Source organism: Acipenser ruthenus, unplaced genomic scaffold (genome assembly GCF_902713425.1).
Source record: "Acipenser ruthenus unplaced genomic scaffold, fAciRut3.2 maternal haplotype, whole genome shotgun sequence".
Taxonomy (NCBI): Eukaryota; Metazoa; Chordata; class Actinopteri; order Acipenseriformes; family Acipenseridae; genus Acipenser; species Acipenser ruthenus.
This window is the reverse complement of record NW_026707609.1, coordinates 117,501-137,889: the sequence shown is the minus strand read 5'-3', so window position 1 is coordinate 137,889 and position 20,389 is coordinate 117,501. Positions and strand designations below refer to the sequence as shown.

At 42.8% G+C, this 20,389-nt stretch overlaps 3 protein-coding genes across 12 annotated transcripts in view; 2 read left to right on the top strand and 1 right to left on the bottom strand.

Annotated features, from left to right (window-relative positions):
- Positions 1 to 7,301, top strand: part of chd3 (chromodomain helicase DNA binding protein 3) — a 40,108-nt gene extending 32,807 nt beyond the window's left edge. For 5 of the 9 annotated variants that reach the window (XM_059019119.1, XM_059019118.1, XM_059019122.1 and 2 more), the window contains 2 exons: positions 199 to 325; positions 2,393 to 3,433. In XM_059019119.1, coding sequence (XP_058875102.1) covers positions 199 to 325; positions 2,393 to 2,598 — 333 coding nt within the window. In that variant the 3' untranslated portion in view covers positions 2,599 to 3,433. Of the gene's footprint in view, positions 1 to 198; positions 326 to 2,392; positions 3,434 to 4,575 lie in introns of those variants that run through there. The other 4 variants (XM_059019124.1, XM_059019123.1, XR_009322312.1 and 1 more) reach the window with 3 other exon arrangements.
- Positions 7,302 to 10,773: 3,472 nt separating this feature from the next.
- On the bottom strand, positions 10,774 to 15,890 carry tnfsf12 (TNF superfamily member 12). Of its 2 annotated transcripts, XM_059019127.1 has the most exons (6): positions 15,527 to 15,890; positions 14,669 to 14,750; positions 14,000 to 14,050; positions 12,064 to 12,087; positions 11,332 to 11,459; positions 10,774 to 11,096 (listed from the first exon to the last, which is right to left on the bottom strand). In XM_059019127.1, exons 1-6 carry the CDS (start codon positions 15,695 to 15,697, stop codon positions 10,836 to 10,838), a joined length of 717 nt encoding a protein of 238 aa, XP_058875110.1. In that variant the 5' UTR covers positions 15,698 to 15,890; the 3' UTR covers positions 10,774 to 10,835. The 2 variants fall into 2 exon arrangements, 1 of the variants encoding a protein (XP_058875110.1); XR_009322314.1 differs by lacking the exons at positions 10,774 to 11,096; positions 14,000 to 14,050; positions 14,669 to 14,750; positions 15,527 to 15,890 and having other exon boundaries at positions 11,354 to 11,459; positions 12,064 to 13,892.
- A 132-nt stretch (positions 15,891 to 16,022) lies between these two features.
- Positions 16,023 to 20,389, top strand: part of LOC131727823 (uncharacterized) — a 15,312-nt gene continuing 10,945 nt past the window's right edge. Inside the window, exon 1 of the mRNA XM_059019125.1 lies at positions 16,023 to 16,162. The gene's annotated coding sequence lies outside the window, so the exon portion shown is untranslated. The remainder of the gene's footprint in view (positions 16,163 to 20,389) is intronic.

The following is a 20,389-nucleotide window of genomic DNA, read 5'->3' as shown; positions in this document are numbered from 1 at the left end:
CTGAAACACACTGACACTGAGACACAGACACACAGAGACACACAAACACTGAGAGACAGAAACACTGACGCACAGATACACAGACACTGACACATGCACGGACAAACGGACACTCACAGACACAAGGACACTGACACAGTTGTTAATAATGTAACCCAGTGGTTCCTGTTCCAGCGCTGTCCTCTTCTCTCCCTGCAGCCCATCCCCCCCGGACCATATGCCACGCCCCCCAACTTTGGGCCAGCCTTTAGCCCCGCCCCTTCGGGGACTGTGACGACGGGAGGAGCCAATTACAGCCAGATGGCGCCAGGGTCCTTCATATCAGGTGAGTCCAGCTCGAACCAGCTGGCAGCCATGGGGCATGGCAACGAATCCCAGCGAGGATTCAGAGCCTAGACAGGGGAGGCAGAACCCATTCCGTGTCCAAAACGTTTCAACCCCAGCATTAAAAACACCGCTGAACTTGAACGCATATTGAGAATGTTTGTGACCTACCAGAAAACCCGTCTTTTGAGATTCCCTCCGTTAGAGGGTCTGTTGCTCTGTGATGCACCACAACAGAGAGGGATGCTGAAGCGTGTTAAGAAACAGCAAAGTGTAATAAAGCGCAGTGAAAGCATGGTGAAGCATAGGGAAGCATTGTAAAGCACAGAGAGGTCTGGTAAAGCATAGGGAAGCATTGTAAAGCACAGAGAGGTGTGGTAAAGCACAGGGAAGCATTGTAAAGCACAGAGAGGTCTGGTAAAGCATAGGGAAGCATGGTAAAGCACAGAGAGGTCTGGTGAAGCACAGGGAAGCATTGTAAAGCACAGAGGTCTGGTAAAGCATAGTGAAGCATTGTAAAGCACAGAGAGGTGTGGTAAAGCATAGGGAAGCATTGTAAAGCACAGAGAGGTCTGGTAAAGCATAGGGAAGCATTGTAAAGCACAGAGAGGTCTGGTAAAGCATAGGGAAGCATTGTAAAGCACAGAGAGGTCTGGTGAAGCACAGGGAAGCATTGTAAAGCACAGATAGGTCTGGTGAAGCACAGGGAAGCATTATAAAGCACAGAGAGGTCTGGTAAAGCATAGGGAAGCATTGTAAAGCACAGAGAGGTGTGGTAAAGCATAGGGAAGCATTGTAATGCACAGAGAGGTCTGGTAAAGCATAGGGAAGCATTGTAAAGCACAGAGAGGTCTGGTAAAGCATAGGGAAGCATTGCAAAGCACAGAGAGGTCTGGTAAAGCATATTAAAATTACATGGCATGATAAATGCATAGTATAACCATGGGGAAAGCAAGAGGCAACTGCAAAATGACTGCAAGTATAACATGGTAAACTCTTGTAAATGATTAGCGGTGGTTTTGAGAGCTCTTTTATCTCAGTTAACTTTAATACTCAGTGCCACATTTTTCCTTAACAGTCCCATCTGTTTGTTTTTTTTAAGCACTTGTTTATATAAAAGATTAAATATAGATGAGAGCAATCCAGCTGGCAGCGACGACGGGAGACTGGGAATTCAGAAAAGAGAAACAAATAACCACACAGCTTTCTTACACAAACCACCCCGAGCTCCGTCTGCATTGCCAACAAACCCCAGTGATTGGAAAGAAAGAAAGAAAGAAAGAAAAAGAGTTTTAATTTTAAAGATTTAAAACGTTCTACACTGTGTTATTTTACAGTGGTTAGACCTAACAGTTCTAACATCCAAAAAGCATTTGCAAAACTACTTTGAAATAGCATTACATGGAAAAACACTGCAAAACTACATTGAAAAAGCACTGCAAAACTACATTGAAAAAGCACTGCAAAACTACATTGAAAAAGCACTGCAAAACTACACTGAAAAAGCACTGCAAAACTACACTGAAAAAGCACTGCAAAACTACACTGAAAAAGCACTGCAAAACTACATTGAAAAAGCACTGCAAAACTACATTGAAAAAGCACTGCAAAACTGCGTATAACGTAAACATTGTGTTATCTCTTAAGTGGTTAGCTCTAACAAATATAACATCTAACATCAGAAATCTTACATGTTGGGCAAAGTTGTATTGAAATGCATTGCAAAACTATGTGGAAAAGCATTGCAAAACCATACTGAAAAAGCATTGCAAAACCATATTGAAAAATGATCGGAAAGCCATATTGAAAAACACTGCAATGCTACATAGAAAAACACTGCAAAACTATATTGAAAAACACTGCAAAACTATATTGAAAAATAAAAATACACTGCAAAACTGGTCTTTCCTGTGGGGACAAGAATAAGTGACACAAAAAAACAAAAAGCTGTGATATTTCAGGGGCTGTATATACCCCCTGTACGAGAGAAACCCAGGATTAAATCTGAAGCACTGAGATCACTGCCCTAGACCTTGCCCGTATACAGTGTCACTTATCTGACCCACAGAAGCCAGCGCCAGCCAGAAGACCAAGGAGCACGACATCCTCCAGCGGCAGCGCGTGGTGGATCTGTGGAAGGACGGCAAGTCGGAGGGCTCCATCGGGCTGGAGCTGAGGATGCCCAAGTCCACAGTGCACAGCATCATTGTCAAGTATCGGCTCAGCAACACCGTAGAGAACCTGCCCCGTAATGGCAGACCAAAGAAGCCCTGATGAGCCGGGGGAGAGAGGGACAGAACCACAGGCAAACCTGACTCCCCACCCCCCCACACACACACACACACACAGAGAGCCACAAGGACAAAGTGTGAAAACAGCACTGCTGCAGAGTCACAAGCCGGACAGAGCCGCAAGGGCAAGATCATTATTAACCCTTAGGGAGGGAGCAAAGAAAATCAACTGGCCGTCGCAAGCAAACAAGGAAGGAGTGAGCAAAGGAACCCAGGGAATGGCAAGAAGCTACAAGGAGACCCGGTCACACACCCCAGCCCAGATTGGTGGGGCCGGGGGGGGGGGGGGGGGGGGGGGTGGAAGCAATCCCAGTTGCAAGGGAGTCACAACGAGGCGCAAACCAACCCCCGCCACCCCCCCCCCTCATCCCATCCCATCTCAGCCAGAACGGAGCACAGAGACCGACAGGGGCAGCCAATCAGAGGCAGGGAGGGGGCCGGACTTCACAAGGGACAAAAGGAACCGGCAGACTTTTCTAGCGGAATCATTGTTTTTTTTTTTTTTGTCTTCGAGTTTCTAAAGTTTCTTTTTGTTTCTTCGTATTTCTGAATTCGGTACGGTCGGGGCGGTTAAGAGCTAACGGTTGTTTGGACGTGTAACTCGGCTGCTCACTCCGGAGTGTGGAGCGGAAGGCAGCTCAGGTGTGGATGTTGTTGTGAGGCTGTGCTGGTCTCCGGTCCTCTCCCAGCACACCGCTGTTGCAGTGCTGTCGGCACCTGACAATAGAAAATGAACGCACTTTGCAGACGGTTATGCATCACTGTGCTGTACTGCTTCTGAAATCGAATTGTAAAATAAAATCTTGTTTTCCAAAAAATATATCGATTCCTGTCCCCTCCCCTCATTCCGAGTGCTGCTTCTTTATATGTAGTTTTGCAGTGTTTTTCAATATAGTTTTGCAGTGTTTTTCAATATAGTTTTGCAGTGTTTTCAATATAGTTTTGCAATGCTTTTCAATATAGTTTTGCAGTGTTTTCAATATAGTTTTGCAGTGCTTTTCAATATAGTTTTGCAGTGTTTTCAATATAGTTTTGCAATGCTTTTCAATATAGTTTTGCAGTGTTTTCAATATAGTTTTGCAGTGTTTTTCAATATAGTTTTGCAGTGTTTTTCAATATAGTTTTGCAGTGTTTTTCTATGTAGCTTTGCAGTGCTTTTCAGTATAGTTTTGCACAACATGTAAGATTTCTGATGTTGAATGTTAGATTTGTTAGATCTAACCACTTTAACATAACACAGTGTAGACATTATTACACTTTGCTGTACTTTTAACATGGGAAACTCATAACGGTTAGTTAACCCTGCTTTTAATATGCTTTACCAGACCTCTCTGTGCTTCACAATGCTTCCCTATGCTTTACCACACCTCTCTGTGCTTTACAATGCTTCCCTATGCTTTACCACACCTCTCTGTGCTTTACAATGCTTCCCTATGCTTTACCACACCTCTCTGTGCTTTACAATGCTTCCCTATGCTTTACCAGACCTCTCTGTGCTTTACAATGCTTCCCTATGCTTTACCAGACCTCTCTGTGCTTTACAATGCTTCCCTATGCTTTACCAGACCTCTCTGTGCTTTACAATGCTTCCCTATGCTTTACCAGACCTCTCTGTGCTTTACAATGCTTCCCTATGCTTTACCAGACCTCTCTGTGCTTTACAATGCTTCCCTATGCTTTACCAGACCTCTCTGTGCTTTACAATGCTTCCCTATGCTTTACCAGACCTCTCTGTGTTTTACAATGCTTCCCTATGCTTTACCAGACCTCTCTGTGCTTTACAATGCTTCCCTATGCTTTACCAGACCTCTCTGTGTTTTACAATGCTTCCCTTTGCTTTCACTGTGCTTTATTACACTTTGCAGTGTTTTTACTATGAGGAAACTTATTGAATTGATATTTCTGTGTTTTCATTCATTTTTCAATTTTCTTGTCTCTCTCTCTCTCTCTCCCCCACCAGTGTTGAACGGGCCTCCGGTGACAGTCAAAAAAGAGAGGGATGGGGAGAGTAATGAACGAAAGGAGGGGAGGAGCAGTGGAGAGGTGATCTGCATTGACGACTGACCCCGCCCCCCAGCACATCAGTCATGGATATTCCCAGAATGCACATGTACCCCTTTAATAGCACGCCAGAGATTGCAACTCATTTATCGACACGATTCTGACAGCATTGTGTTTTGAGGACAGACACAGCTGATAAAAGCCATTTTTTAGAGGTTTTTTTTTTTAGTGCTGCCATGGCCGCTGATAGCAGGTAAGGCTTAGTCATGCTGTACTATAACAAGCCCGGGTTCAACCCAGCCAAGCTTCTGACACCCTGTCAAGAACCTCTTACTGGTCCGATTCTCGTGCTCACTGTGATTTGTTGTTTTATTGTAAGTTTCATAACCTTTCGGTTTTGTGATCCACTTTTATATATTTTAAGTGTTTTTAATTGTTTTATTTTGTTGAAGCTTCAACCAAAAAAAAAAATAGTAAGATGAATGTGCAATTCCAGCACTATAGTGTTCAAAATACAGTCTGAAATACTAAAAGAAACGGAATGAATTCAGTGACTAACGTTTCCACTAGAAGTCTTTCTCAGCGCCTTCAGTGTGAATTCAATGACTAACGTTTCCACTAGAAGTCTCTCTCAGGGTCTTCAGTGTAAATTCAATGGCTAACGTTTCCACTAGAAGTCTTTCTCAGTGTCTTCAGTGTGAATTCAATGACTAACGTTTCCACTAGAAGTCTTTCTCAGTGTCTTCAGTGTAAATTCAATGGCTAACGTTTCCACTAGAAGTCTTTCTCAGCATCTTCAGTGTAAATTCAATGGCTAACGTTTCCACTAGAAGTCTCTCTCAGCGTCTTCAGTGTGAATTTATACCACTTTGGAAACAAATGAAGACATTGAAAAAAGTGGGAACGTCTGTTGCTGAATTTACACTGAAGACCCTGAGAGACTTCTAGTGGAAACGTTAGCCATTGAATTTACACTGAAGACACTGAGAGAGACTTCTAGTGGAAACGTTAGTCATTGAATTTACACTGAAGACACTGAGAGAGACTTCTAGTGGAAACGTTAGTCATTGAATTCACACTGAAGACCCTGAGAAAGACTTCTAGTGGAAACGTTAGTCATTGAATTCACACTGAAGACGCTGAGAAAGACTTCTAGCGCAAATGTCAGTCATTGAATTTATTCCATATTTGTAAATTCAGCATTATTGAGTATTTTTTTGCCCTGGCAGCATTGTCCCTGATATCTAGGCTGTTTTTTTCTGTTTTTCTCTTGATGCTTGTTTAGTTTACTATAATGCACTTTTGACTAAACACAGCCATGTGGATTTAAGGTCATTTCCTGTGTCATTGGTTTGCTTGGCTGTCATCCCTTTAAAGAGAAAACAGCTTAAAATAAAATCTTCTGGTTTTTTGTTTTTTTTTTAACTGCATTTTTTATGTTGTTGGCTGTCATTCTGAGTGGTTGTTACTGTGATTATTCAATTATTATATATATGTTTTTGTTTTTATAAGTCCATGGTAAGGTGTGTTCACTGACGCTTGGAGCAGCTCTTGTTCAATTCTAGTTCCTCTGCCATAGATACATGCAACACAGGCAAGACCAGCCAGTGTCTAATAGAAGTATCGAGTGATCTCCCATTTTGTAAACAATTTCCCATTGTTTTTGCTGGCAGTACACTAGCTGTACACTAGGTGGTGCTGGTGCTTACTATTTCTTTGTATCAGAAAATCAACAGCTATATTTTATTTCAGCTAACTAAAATTAAATACCGCGCAAGAAAATACATTTCTCTTCAGCTAAATATCATTCAGTAACGTACCTTTGTTAGTCTGCAACTTGAAAGCTCACAGTATCCCAAAAAATCGGATCAGTTCACTGCAGTATAGTAATACATAGCTGTGGCCAAAAGTGTAGCGTCACCTAGAATTATAGGATTGAGATATATATATTTAAACATAATTTTGATCTTTAACATCATGTTGTAATCCATTTTTGTCAGTTTTTGTTTTCTTTTAGTGTATGGAAAACCACAAAGCAGTGTGTGATTCAATATTTTAACAAGGTAACATTATTCAGCAGGTTTCATTCGACTTTATGAAGCAGAATCAGTATATATAGGGTGATGCAAAACTTTTGGCCATAGCTGTAGATACACTTTTGATGTATTTTTTTTAATTTTTTTTAAATAATTTTCTTTTAGACACAGCATTTGGCTGAAGGAAACGCAAGCAAGCCAGCACAGCTTAAAAGAACTAAAAGTGATTACCTGCAACGATTTCATATCGCTAGCAAACAGCCGTGGTTAACCGATCAATCCACGGAGCGGGTCGGGTGATCAGTCGATCAACAGAAAGCAGCGAGGTTCAAAAACGTCGTTTGCAACAAGAACGGTTGCGAACTTCGTGGGGAAAAAAAAAAAGTCAGAACCAAAAGAGAGTTTGAAATGTAATTCTGAGGCTCTTGTTGGTGTTATTTATTTATTTTTTTTGTACTGCGTTTTGATTGTGTTCAGTCTTTGGCGTGTGTACCTGCGTTGGTCCTTCTCGTGGGTGTGAGACGTGGAATGAAGATCGTCTCCCTCTCTGTTAAAGTTCGTTCAGGCGAGCGACTCCTACATGCTGTGTGTTCAACAGCGCTACTGCTGCCCACCAACCTGTTCATAATAAAGACATCTCGTCACCCTCTGTCCTGCTGGGGTTTCTTTTTTTTCTCTCTGTTTCTCCAATTGAAACGAGCTGCTGCAGGAATGTTAATAGAGATTTTATTACAGGCACGGAAATTAATTTTAAACATAGCATTAAACATTTACACAGACTTATGTACTCTGTAAGAATATACGTGCATATACTGTCACTTATAAAAGTTTCCCCCATAGTGAAAGCACAGCCAAGGGTAATAAAGAGAGGTCTGGTAAAGCATTGTAAAGCACAGAGAGGTCTGGTAAAGCATAGGGAAGCATTGTAAAGCACAGAGAGGTCTGGTAAAGCATAGGGAAGCATTGTAAAGCACAGAGAGGTCTGGTAAAGCATAGGGAAGCATTGTAAAGCACAGAGAGGTCTGGTAAAGCATAGGGAAGCATTGTAAAGCACAGAGAGGTCTGGTAAAGCATAGGGAAGCATTGTAAAGCACAGAGAGGTCTGGTAAAGCATAGGGAAGCATTGTAAAGCACAGAGAGGTGTGGTAAAGCATAGGGAAGCATTGTAAAGCACAGAGAGGTCTGGTAAAGTGTATTAAAAAACAGGGTAAACTAACCTTTATATAAGTTTCCAACAGTAAAATTATGCTTTACCAGATCTCTCTGTGCTTTACAATGCTTCCCTATGCTTTACCAGACCTCTCTGTGCTTTACAATGCTTCCCTATGCTTTACCACACCTCTCTGTGCTTTACAATGCTTCCCTATGCTTTACCAGACCTCTCTGTGCTTTACAATGCTTCCCTATGCTTTACCATGCTTTACCATGCTTTCACTGTGCTTTATTACACTTGACTGTGCTTTCATTATAAAGGACACTTTTATAAAGGACAAACCCTGGGCTCAGTATGCATGGGATTGTGAACTTTAAAAATAACCACAAAAACAAATAACAGGAAGGCTGATTATTGCATATTAAAAAAAGGGAAGCTCACAGTTCATCCAAGGAAGTAAACAACCTTGGTTTACCCTTCCCCCCTCCTCCTCCCCCTCTAAAATGTGAGTGCCCTGTGAAGCTGGAGAAGGAAGTGAAACTGCAGCACTGGAGTGAGGGAAGCAGAAGTGGTCAGGGCAGCACGGGCTGTCACGCTGCAGTCCTGGAGGGCCGCCGCGGGGTCTTCTGGTTTTCATTGAGACCCCAGCTCTCCATTATTATTATTATTATTTGTTTATTTAGCAGACGCCTTTATCCAAGGCGACTTACAGACATAAGAACATAAGAAAGTTTGCAAACGAGAGGAGGCCCCATTCATCCCATCTTGCTCGTTTGGTTGTTAGTAGCTTATTTATCCCAGAATCTCATCAAGCAGCTTCTTGAAGGATCCCAGGGTGTCAGCTTGAACAACATTACTGGGGAGTTGGTTCCAGACCCTCACAATTCTCTGTGTAAAAACGTGCCTCCTAAACTAGGGTGTTCTGAACTATGCATCAGCTGCAGAGTCACTTACAATTACGTCTCACCCGAAAGATGGAGCACAAGGAGGTGAAGTGACTTGGTTAAGTTACACAATGAGTCTGGCTGAGGTGGGATTTGAACCGGGGACCTTCTGGTTACAAGCCCTTTTCTTTAACCACTGGACCATTCAGCCTCCTATTAACTTCCTAGATCTCATTATTTGTTCATTTGGGACGTTCCAAGTTCTTTTACGGTTGATTTCCAAAACTTGATTTCGAGGTTCAAGGTACACTACCTGTAAAACATGCGAGTCCAGGAAAGACGAGTTGAGCGTGTCTAATTCATGAATCAAATCATTCGCTTCAAATTAAGGTTAATCGAGAGCTCAAGTTGGAATGAAAAACCAGACGCCCCCCCCCTGCGGCCGTCGAGGACTGGAGTCTGACACCTCTGGCTGAGAACAACGGCGATCTCAGCGCGTGAACAGGCGCTGCTTTTTATACAACGTTTATACAAAATAAAACATTTTTTAAAAAAAACATACATTAAAAAATAAAGACTTTTCAAATTACATTACAAAAAAAAAAAAAGTACCTGTCTCTTTTAAATGTTTCTGCGAGGGATTCTTACTGCAGTTACTCCAAAGCTACTGTTTTGATGAGCCTGTCTTGCTATGATTATGGGTTTAGGAGCTGCTCTTTGGTTCAAAGTGTTTGCCTGTAACACAGGCTAGATCAACCAAAGAGTCTTTGGAAGCACGAGCCAGCGCTAGTGAGCTGCCAATACACTGGCTGTGCACTAGATGGCGCTGGTGCTTACTGATGTAAAGATTGGCTGATCCAGCCTTTGTTACAAGTCTGTGGCAGGCAGGCAGCTAGCACTGAGGAACAGGTGTGTGCCTGTCTTGTATATTGCTCCTGTGCAGGTATTCATAATTCATCGAGAGCTGCTGCTGCAATTTGTAACGTCTGTAGGGGGTGCTGTGTTCAGCTAGTTTATTAACGTTAGTTTGTCTATTATTATTATTATTATTATTATTATTATTATTATTATTATTATTATTATTATTAACATGCACTTGCCTGTTGCTTTTCCTTTACTTTCTTATTCAATTCATGTCATATGCTGATGCATGTACGTTGTGACAAGTAATATTTATTTATTTATTTGTTAATTCATTAATATTGTGTCTGGTGGTCAACTCCGTCTTAGAGAACACCTCGCTTGCTTCACGAGGGGTGTTGTCTGAGCCGGAGACGACTGTAGTAATAAAATAGTGAGTTGTAAGTATAGGTTTTGTGTGTGTGTGTGTGTTTTTATATATAGACACACAGACTTTGGCAATATGTTTCCATTATAATCAAAAATAAATCCAGTTATATAAGATCACTCAAGGAAGGTTGCCTGCTGGAAAGCCAGTGTCCTCCGAATGCCATACAGTTAAGGAAACTGTGCAGAGAAGAGTAAGCAGTCCCGTTCTGTGAGCAGTCCATTCCCACAGACTGGACACTTTATTAGGACCTGTCCCTAATATTGGGGTCTCTGTTTGCCCTGACCGCAGACTTCACAAGCTGCCGGGAGGAGTCTGTGTGAAGGGGGCATTCATTGATAATTCAACCAGCAGAGAGAGGTAGAGGCGGAGAATCCTGATGAGGTTCAAGTTCATCCCAAGCGTGTTCGACTGGCACGGCGGATCTGGGGTGCGTAACATCCTGGAGAGCAGCTATCGGGGTTCAGCATTGCTGGGTAGAGGAAAGAGACGTAAAACAAACGAGGTCCTATTGGAAGTGACTCTGCAGCAGTTGTTGATGATTCATAGTTCACCCCCCTAGTCTCTGTAAGTCGTATGTGTTGAGTGACTAATTAATAATAATAATAATTAAAAGGTAAATGAATCCGTCCCGATTGAAGACGTGTGATCACGCTTTATCGTAGTTCAGTTACAGCCTCCCTCTCACCTGTCTCCCTCATTCAGCGATCTTGTCAAAGTTTTTGAATTGCACCCTGCAATATGCGTTTGCAAAACTGGATAGAGTGTCTTTCGTCGAAGGCGCGGTGTTTATTAAAAAAAAAAAAAAAAAAAAAAAATATCCGACCGGCTGCACATCCCTTCGCTTTCCACCAGGGGTCACTTGACCTGGAAGAGGCCGAAGTAGTTGAGGTCCTGTCGGGGCCGGAGATTCGTCCCTCCGAAGGTCTGGACGGTCAGCTGCTCCGCGGCGGTCAGCCTGACCAGCCCCGACACGTGGCAGGAGTAGAAGTCTCCAAGCTTGGTGGACGGTGAGGAGGACGGGGTCGTCCCGTAGCTCTGCAGACAGCTGAACAGCGGGGCCGTCCCCAGATACACCTGCAGCTTCAGGTAAGCACTTTCTCTCTCCATGAAATGAATCTGGAGACAGAGGGAGAGGGGGAGAGAGAGGGGGGTGGGGAGAGGGGAAGGGGAGAGAGAGAAAGGGGGGGTAAGAGGGGAGGGAGAAATTAAACCAGAACACTGAAAATTTTAAAAAAAAATGTTTTGTAAAAATAGGCAAATTAGTGGCTAAGCCCCCTGGTATCTGTGACCCCCTACCCGCCCCCCCCCCCCCCCCCCCCCCCCCCCTTTATAAATACTCAGAGAAGCTCACCCTGCAGTACAGGTAATACAGGCCGTCAGTTAGCACTGTGAACCTTCCTGTGCTGGGACTGTACTTCACCGCAGTGCTGGTGTTGAGATTCACCTCAGTCCAGCCTGTGATGATGTGACTGGAAGCTGCTGCAATAGGCAAAGAAACAAGTTTAAAAGGCATGTCGTATGCAGACAGGCTGAAAAGAACTGAATCTATTCAGTCTTGAGCAAAGAAGACGACGCGGCGATCTGATTCAAGCATTCAAAATCCTAAAAGGTGACCCGGGGGACTTTTACGACCAGAAAAAAAGATACAAGGACCCCGCGTGTTGCTACAACCGTTTAAACAACTTACCTGTCAGGTTTCTTTTCATGATTTAACGTTCCGACGGCTTTGAACACTTTAAAAATCTGTTTTTAAAGCTCTTGTGCACCGAGAGGATTATCGCCCCCGTTGTCGAACAGAAAAGCCGGAGCGCTTGTGTATTGTTTTTTTAATCGCTCTTCCTGCAGTGATTTAGAGGACGGATCTCAAACCCCCAGTGCACCAGAGCGGACATTTCGAAAAGAGCTTTTTGAAACAGACTTTCATTATAGTAAGTTATCCGTGTAAAAAGTTGTCAGGATGTTATAACCACGAAAAGAAAAAAAAAAACGACGTTACTTAAACTGTGGTAGCAACAAAAATAAAACAAAACAAAACAAAAATAAAAAACGTAGAAACATGTCACAGTGTAATGCAAGTCCTCACCTCCGGCTGTGTTCTCCGGTTTTACTGAAAAAGAAAGAAAATACATTGAAAACCAAAATATAAAGACACAATAAAACCACTCTCTGTTCCCCATTCCAATGTGAAACCCACACAGAGTTATTGCAAAACACAACATGCAGATGTGCAGCAACATCCACGCCTTCAAACACAAACAGCTAGCCAGGAGTCAAGCAGACCCACAGTGAAAGCACAGCGAAGTGTGATCAAGCACAGTGAAAGCATGGTAAAGCATTGGGAAGCACTGTAAAGCACAGTGAGGTGTGGTAAAGCATAGGGAAGCATTGTAAAGCACAGAGAGGTGTGGTAAAGCATAGGGAAGCATTGTAAAGCACAGAGAGGTCTGGTAAAGCATAGGGAAGCATTGTAAAGCACAGAGAGGTCTGGTAAAGCATAGGGAAGCATTGTAAAGCACAGAGAGGTCTGGTAAAGCATAGGGAAGCATTGTAAAGCACAGAGAAGTGTGGTAAAGCATAGGGAAGCATTGTAAAGCACAGAGAGGTGTGGTAACGCATAGGGAAGCATTGTAAAGCAGAGAGAGGTCTGGTAAAGCATAGGGAAGCATTGTAAAGCACAGAGAGGTCTGGTAAAGCATAGGGAAGCATTGTGAAGCACAGAGAGGTCTGATAAAGCATAGGGAAGCATTGTAAAGCACAGAGAGGTCTGGTAAAGCATAGGGAAGCATTGTGAAGCACAGAGAGGTGTGGTAAAGCATAGGGAAGCATTGTAAAGCACAGAGAGGTCTGGTAAAGCATAGGGAAGCATTGTAAAGCACAGAGAGGTGTGGTAAAGCATAGGGAAGCATTGTAAAGCACAGTGAGGTGTGGTAAAGCATAGGGAAGCATTGTAAAGCACAGAGAGGTCTGGTAAAGCATAGGGAAGCATTGTAAAGCACAGAGAGGTCTGGTAAAGCATAGGGAAGCATTGTAAAGCACAGAGAGGTCTGGTAAAGCATAGGGAAGCATTGTAAAGCACAGAGAAGTGTGGTAAAGCATAGGGAAGCATTGTAAAGCACAGAGAGGTGTGGTAACGCATAGGGAAGCATTGTAAAGCAGAGAGAGGTCTGGTAAAGCATAGGGAAGCATTGTAAAGCACAGAGAGGTCTGGTAAAGCATAGGGAAGCATTGTGAAGCACAGAGAGGTCTGATAAAGCATAGGGAAGCATTGTAAAGCACAGAGAGGTCTGGTAAAGCATAGGGAAGCATTGTGAAGCACAGAGAGGTGTGGTAAAGCATAGGGAAGCATTGTAAAGCACAGAGAGGTATGGTAAAGCATAGGGAAGCATTGTAAAGCACAGAGAGGTCTGGTAAAGCATAGGGAAGCATTGTAAAGCACAGAGAGGTCTGGTAAAGCATAGGGAAGCATTGTAAAGCACAGAGAGGTGTGGTAAAGCATAGGGAAGCATTGTAAAGCGCAGAGAGGTGTGGTAAAGCATAGGGAAGCATTGTAAAGCACAGAGAGGTCTGGTAAAGCATAGGGAAGCATTGTAAAGCACAGAGAGGTGTGGTAAAGCATAGGGAAGCATTGTAAAGCACAGAGAGGTCTGGTAAAGCATAGGGAAGCATTGTAAAGCACAGAGAGGTCTGGTAAAGCATAGGGAAGCATTGTAAAGCACAGAGAGGTCTGGTAAAGCATAGGGAAGCATTGTAAAGCACAGAGAGGTCTGGTAAAGCATAGGGAAGCATTGTAAAGCACAGAGAGGTCTGGTAAAGCATAGGGAAGCATTGTAAAGCGCAGAGGTACAGTAAAGCATACGTTTAATGTTAAATAGATGTTATAATCATAGAAAACTTTTACATTAAAAAAAATGATAATTTTTTTTATCATTTTTTTTAAAATGATAATGATAAACGCAATGCGTTTCTTGCAGTCTGTACGCTGCGCTGGTGTGTGTGCGCCTCTCCTCTCCGTTACTCACTCTCGAAGTGTGCGGCTACCACAGCCTTTCTCTTCCTGTTCCTCTTCAAGCCTGCGCCGAGAAACAAACCCGCAAACATAAACAACATGACAGGTAAGCCTTTACTGTGTCAGTTCACTGTGCTATAGGAGGTGTAGGGGAGAGAGGCAGAGAGAGAGAACGAGAGAGAGACAGACAGCATTCATGCACTTTCTATATTATATGCACTGTAGAGTGGTTTTAGTCTGTCCCTGTTCCCCTCAGTCCGTCCCCCTGTCCCTCCTGTCTCTCCCAGTCCCCCCTCAATATGTCCTAGTCTCTCCCAGTCCCCCAATCTCTCATAGTCTCTGTCTCTCCCAATCCCTCTGTTCACCTCAGTCCTCCCTAGTCTCTCCCCATCCCTCCCAGTGGCCCCGTCTCTCCCAGTCCCCCCACAATCTCTCCTAGTCTCTCCCAGTCCCCCTAGTCTCTCCCAGTCTCTTTCAGACACTCCCAATCCCTCTGTTCCCCCCCAGTCTCTCCCCATCCCTCCCAGTCCCCCATGCCTCCTAGTCTCTCCCAATCTCTCTGTTCCCAGAGCCTCTCCCCATCCCTCCCAGTCCCCCATCCCTCCTAGTCTCTCCCAATCCTTCCGTTCCCCCCAGTCTCTCCCCATCCCTCCCAGTGGCCCCCCCCCGTCTCTCTGAGTACCTGCCGCTCTCTTGGCTCTCTTTTGCTGCAGGTCCTGCTGCTCCATCAGCAGCTGCACCGTCGCCTCTCGCTGCAAATCCACCTGCAGAGACAGAGGCGGGGTTTTGAAAGCACCTGCAGACCCACGCACTCTGTGCAGCTGTGGACAGAAGGTTTGCATCGCCCTAGAACTAACTCTGCTTCGTAAAGTCGAATGAAACCTGCGGAATAATGTTACGTTGACATATTGAATGACACACCGCTTGGTAGTTTCCCCCATAGAACGACAAACTGACAATTTTTTTTTAAAAAAAAGTGACATGTCGAAATCTGACATGAAATACTACTGTACGGCTATCCGGTAGACTTTTTTTTTTTGGCGAGATCATTTTGTAGGTTCTTTGACGACAAGATGTTAAATATTTAAATGATGTGCATGTAGTTTTTTTTTTTTGTAATTACCTCTCAATCCTAGAATTCTAGGTGATGCAAAACCTAGTTTAGATATTTTATTGAAACATCATGTGATCAAACCAAATCGGTTTGAATCTGTAACATTCCCTCTAAAGACTCGAATAACATGCAATGTTTGTTTTTGGTTTTTTTTTCACTTTAACAAGACCGGTCAGTCTTGTTTCAAGCTCCGGTGCCAATAATTTGCATTCCTTTTAAATTCCGGCTCCGGATGCCTGCTCTTCTGTGACAGCGAGCGAATTCCGACGCATTCCACAGCGCGGAGCCAAAACATTCACAACGAGGGGGTAACGTTACAGTGTCCAGCGGCGTTACAAAATAAATAAATAAATAAATAAAAGGGCGTTTGCAAATTATATAACACCAAGCACAGTTTGCACGATTTATTTTTTATGGTATAGTTACCTGCACCAGTCGGTCTTGCAAGGTCTGGAGAGAGTGCGACAGGCTGCGCGTGTGACCCCAAGAGAGCGCCGTGAAAACGAGGCTAACCACAGCGACTGACAGGGCGAGGAGAGCCAGCAGACTCCATATGCCGGACCGGCGGAGCTTTTTCTTCGGGAGAAACCTTTGCATTTTGCTTGTGGTTCCTTAACATCTCCGACTTTATTTTTTATTTTCTACTTTCTTGTCTTTTCTTTCCAGTTCAGTGCTTATGTGTCCGTGCGTGTGGGTGTGGGTGGGTGTGCGTCTCTCTCTCTCTCTCTCTCTCTCTCTCTCTCTCTCTCTCTCTCTCTCTCTCTCTCTCTCTCTCTCTCTCTCTCTCTCTCTCTCTCTCTCTCTCTCTCTCCTGCAAAACTAAACAAAGTTAAACTTCTTCTGGAAACAATCTAGCACACGCACAATCAGAGCGCTTCACATCTCCGACGCATCTCCTTCTGTCTGCATTAGGTTTGCTGTTGCAGCTCCTGCAAGATAACTCGAGCGACAACGCCGAGCGAAGCGCTGGCTGGTCGCGTAGCGCTTAGATAGGAAACCACAGAGATCACGCGTCACACCCTGGGGCTCCAGCAAAAACAGGAATTGGCAGCATCGACACTGGTAAAAAAAAAAAAAATCAATCAATCAAAAGGCAGATGTTACTACCTGTAAGATTTTTGCTGGCACTATAAGGTAGCAGTGTGGAGTAGTGGTTAGGGGCTCTGGACTCTTGACCGGAGCGTTGTGGGTTCAATCCCAGGTGGGGGACACTGCTGCTGTACCCTTGAGCAAGGTACTTTACCTAGATTGCTCCAGTAAAAACCCAACTGTATAAATGGAGAATTGTATGTAAAAATAATGTGATATCTTGTAACAATTGTAAGTCGCCCTGGATAAGGGCGTCTGCTAAGAAATAAATAATAATAATAATAATAATAATAATAATAATAATAATAATAATAATAATAATAATAATAATAATAATAATAATAATAAGGAGGCTGTGTGGTCCAGTGGTTAAAGAAAAGGGCTTGTAACCAGGAGGTCCTCGGTTCAAATCCCACCTCAGCCACTGACTCATTGTGTGACCCTGAGCAAGTCACTGAACCTCCTTGTGCTCCGTATTTCGGGTGAGATGTAATTGTAAGTGACAGCAGCTGATGCATAGTTCACACACCCTAGCCTCTGTAAGTCGCTTTGGATAAAGGCATGTGCTAAATAAACTAATAATAATAATAATAATAATAATAATAATAATAATAATGGGTCTGTGAAGTTACAAAATGGAAACCGAAGCAGCAGCAGCGAGTGGGTTTTCACGAGAGGTTTAGTTGGTGTTTTTTAACGCAGTCCGCATGGCTGGAGTTTAAATGCTTTGCTGCGCCACTCCCGAAGCAAAGAGGCCAAGGAAAATATATGTGCCTGTCCAGATGTCATGGAGGTTAATGTCTGCTTTGTGTCTGGAGACTTGAGAGGCTCGCTTAAAGGAAAGAGCTTCTACCAGGAGGTTCAAAGCGTCTGACTCAATAATAATAATAATAATAATAATAAGAAGAAGAAGAAGAAGAAGAAGAAGAAGAAGAAGAAGAAGAAGAAGAAGAAGAAGAAGAAGAAGAATCTCGATGGGAAATGGTTTACAACGGTGCAAGGTGCAAAGACACCTGAGTGATTTTTTTAAAAAAAAGACATGCACTATGTAGCGCACACTTTCCTATAAATGAAATAAATGCGCGATCCCTCTCCTGGATTTTCTTTATTTAGTTATTTTATCTGTTTGAGGATATCCTTCGAGACCGAGGCTTCGTTTACAAGGAGGTCCTGGGAAAACAATACAAAAAAAAAATCGCAATCGCAAAGTACAAACAACACAAAAAAAATAAATAATAATAATAAAAACACGTGAACTAAATCAGCCGAATAAAACAAACCCTCCCGCACTAGTTTACTCTTCAAAAGACCCGTAAAAGTGTAAAAAAAAAATTGTAACATTTTTTAAAAGCTCCCGCTTCGTTTTTAACTTAGTTTTGAAAATTGTGCACGGTCCCTAACCCTTTGCCCAGTTTAGGAAATTGAAGCCACTCACTCCCACAGCAGACCAGCGGCAGAAAGCCAGCGGCCCGGCTTATACTATGGAGACTGGGAACTAACACTGCGCTTTCAAGCGCTGGCGTGACGTCACCGCCTGGAGCTGGGAGTGGGAACGCTGGGAATGGGAACGCTGGTTTGACGACGTCAGAGAAAATCCGTTTCAATTGTGCGCTTGTTAAAAAAAAAAAATTAAAAAAAGTTTGCAAACTGATTGCTAATACATTTTTTTGTAGTTAATAATTATTATTATCATGTTATTATTATTATTATTATTATGGCAGGAAATGTATCTGCATTGACCGAGGTAATAAACTGGGCAAATTTATCAGAGAGAAAACAAAAAGATCACACGCAGGGCCGCTTGTTTTTAAAGTCATGACCTGTAAAGTTGGAAAATGATCTTAAAATAGAAAATTTTCAACAGTGGACAAAAATCTCACGAACAAATAAGAATGTGACAATAGACAAGACCATTCTTGGCTCTTTGAGCTAATATATATATATATATATATATATATATATATATATATATATATATATATATATATATATATATATAGACGTCAGCAGGGCACTTGCAGCAATTCTAACAAAGAACCGACAGATGGCGCTCTCAGTATGTTATTTCCTCAATATACGGGTATTTTTAAAAATGCGGGCGTTCCATAAATTTCAGCAATGATCTTTTCTGAGTTTTTGTTTTTTTTTGTTTTGTTTTGTGCCGAGTTGGACCCCAGGACTGTATAAAGGAGGATAGGAAACTGACGTCACAAGTGGGCAGTGAAGCATTTCTGGAGCCCGTCGAGCTCTTTCACAGCGCTTGCGCTGGCAAAATGTTTCTTGACATAATCAAGCATTAATTCACATAAATAGTCGTTTTATATTAACGAAATTTTGTATCGTTATTTAAAAAAAAACAAATACCGGTATATCCTGCCGCAATGTATTCAGTACTGAGTGGGCTCCAGAAATGACGCCTGTAATTGAGTACCGAACTGCATCACGGGATTGATTGTCCTATCCTTTATTATATAGTCCTAGATTGGACCTTGGTCAATCAGATATTGCTTTGTATGGTTATATTGGGTTCAATAACCGTTCAGAGACCGACAAGGAAACATTTACTGCTATTGTAAAGTCATATTTGTTCTGATTACATATAAAATAATATGTAATTTACATTGAAAAAAAAACATCCACCATACAATACAAAAAGAAAAGCTGACCTGTCATAATAACCCGGTGATATAAGGACTGTGTGAAGCGTGCAATGTGCAAAGTTTGTGAAGCAACGCAAGCACACATGCAGGAGCGGCAGACTCGTTTAATGTTGTTTGTCGGAGCGACTTGAACCCGTTTTGAAAACCTACCGGCAGCGTCTCCTTCTCGGGGTTTCTTATGAAGTCGTTAAGAAACCCTCTCAGAAAAACCGCTGCTTGTGGCTTACCGCCGTCACAATGATATGTTTATACGTAGAAATACGCGGTATATATTTAAGAAGAACATGAGAAAGTTTCCAAACGAGAGGAGGCACCATTCGGCCCATCTTGCTCGTTTGGTTGTTAGTAGTTTATTGATCCCAGAATCTCATCAAGCAGCTTCTTGAAGGATCCCAGGGTGTCAGCTTCAACAACATTACTGGGGAGTTGGTTCCAGACCCTCACGATTCCCTGTGTACGCTAAGAGAGAGGGGAGTCGGTGGATGGTTATATCAATGTATCAGTGTACCTTTAGAATATGCCTCCCTACAATAATAATAATAATAATAATAATAATAATAATAATAATAATAATAATACAATCGCCAGTCTGTGAAGCAAGAACACGGACTGCACATAATCATCCAGATTTGTGTGTTATTATTATTATTATTATTCATTCAGTAAAAGCGTCCGTTATTATTATTATTATTATTATTATTATTATTATTATTATTATTGTAGCGTCATAGAAAGCAAGGCAGCCTTCCTTCTGATTACGCGCGACGTGTGGATAATTATTCCTTTCTTTCTTACTCTCTCTCTCTCTCTCTCTCTCTCTCTCTCTCTCTCTCTCTCTCTCTCTCTCTCTCTCTCTCTCTTCTCACACACACAGAGTGAAACTCTGAATTGGGTGTAACTGCGGTGCGATTGGAGTCTTATTCCCCAGCCCTGTATTTATTATTTAGCCACGTCACCCATGAAAAATTGAAAATAATAGTTTTGGACAGTAGAGACTAGAAGAGAGTGTTTTTTTTTCCGACCCTATATGAGGTCGCCATGCGTGAAAGGCTCCAGACAGACGTGATTCACGCACGATATGTCCATGACGCAAGAGCCTTGCACGTCAGAAGCAAGCCTAGACTTTAAACCAGGGGTCGCTTCTAAGCTATTCTTGAAACTATAAAAAATATCAGAAATATCACGGAGCTTTGTACTTGGAGCTATATATAGAAGCGCATACAGAGCTCTCGAATATTATTCTACAGGACGGGAGGGAGGGGGGCTTCGCTGGAGGAAGTCTGTTGCTGAGATTTCAATCGGCAGCTTTGTCCAGACCAGCCCTGAAAGTGTGCTTAAAATAGCCCCAGCCGTCCTTTGGGGGAACTCTGTCAGTTGAGGGAATACAAGCCCCTTGTTGTCTCTCAAACCACATGCAAATACGCGGTTTAACCGCCGAAGCTGTACTGACGCACGACTTGAGTTTACGCGAGCGCTTCACGCTCCACCGGGCTCCAAACACAGCAACAATTCATATAGGAAACCCCTTGCTAAAGTTCCC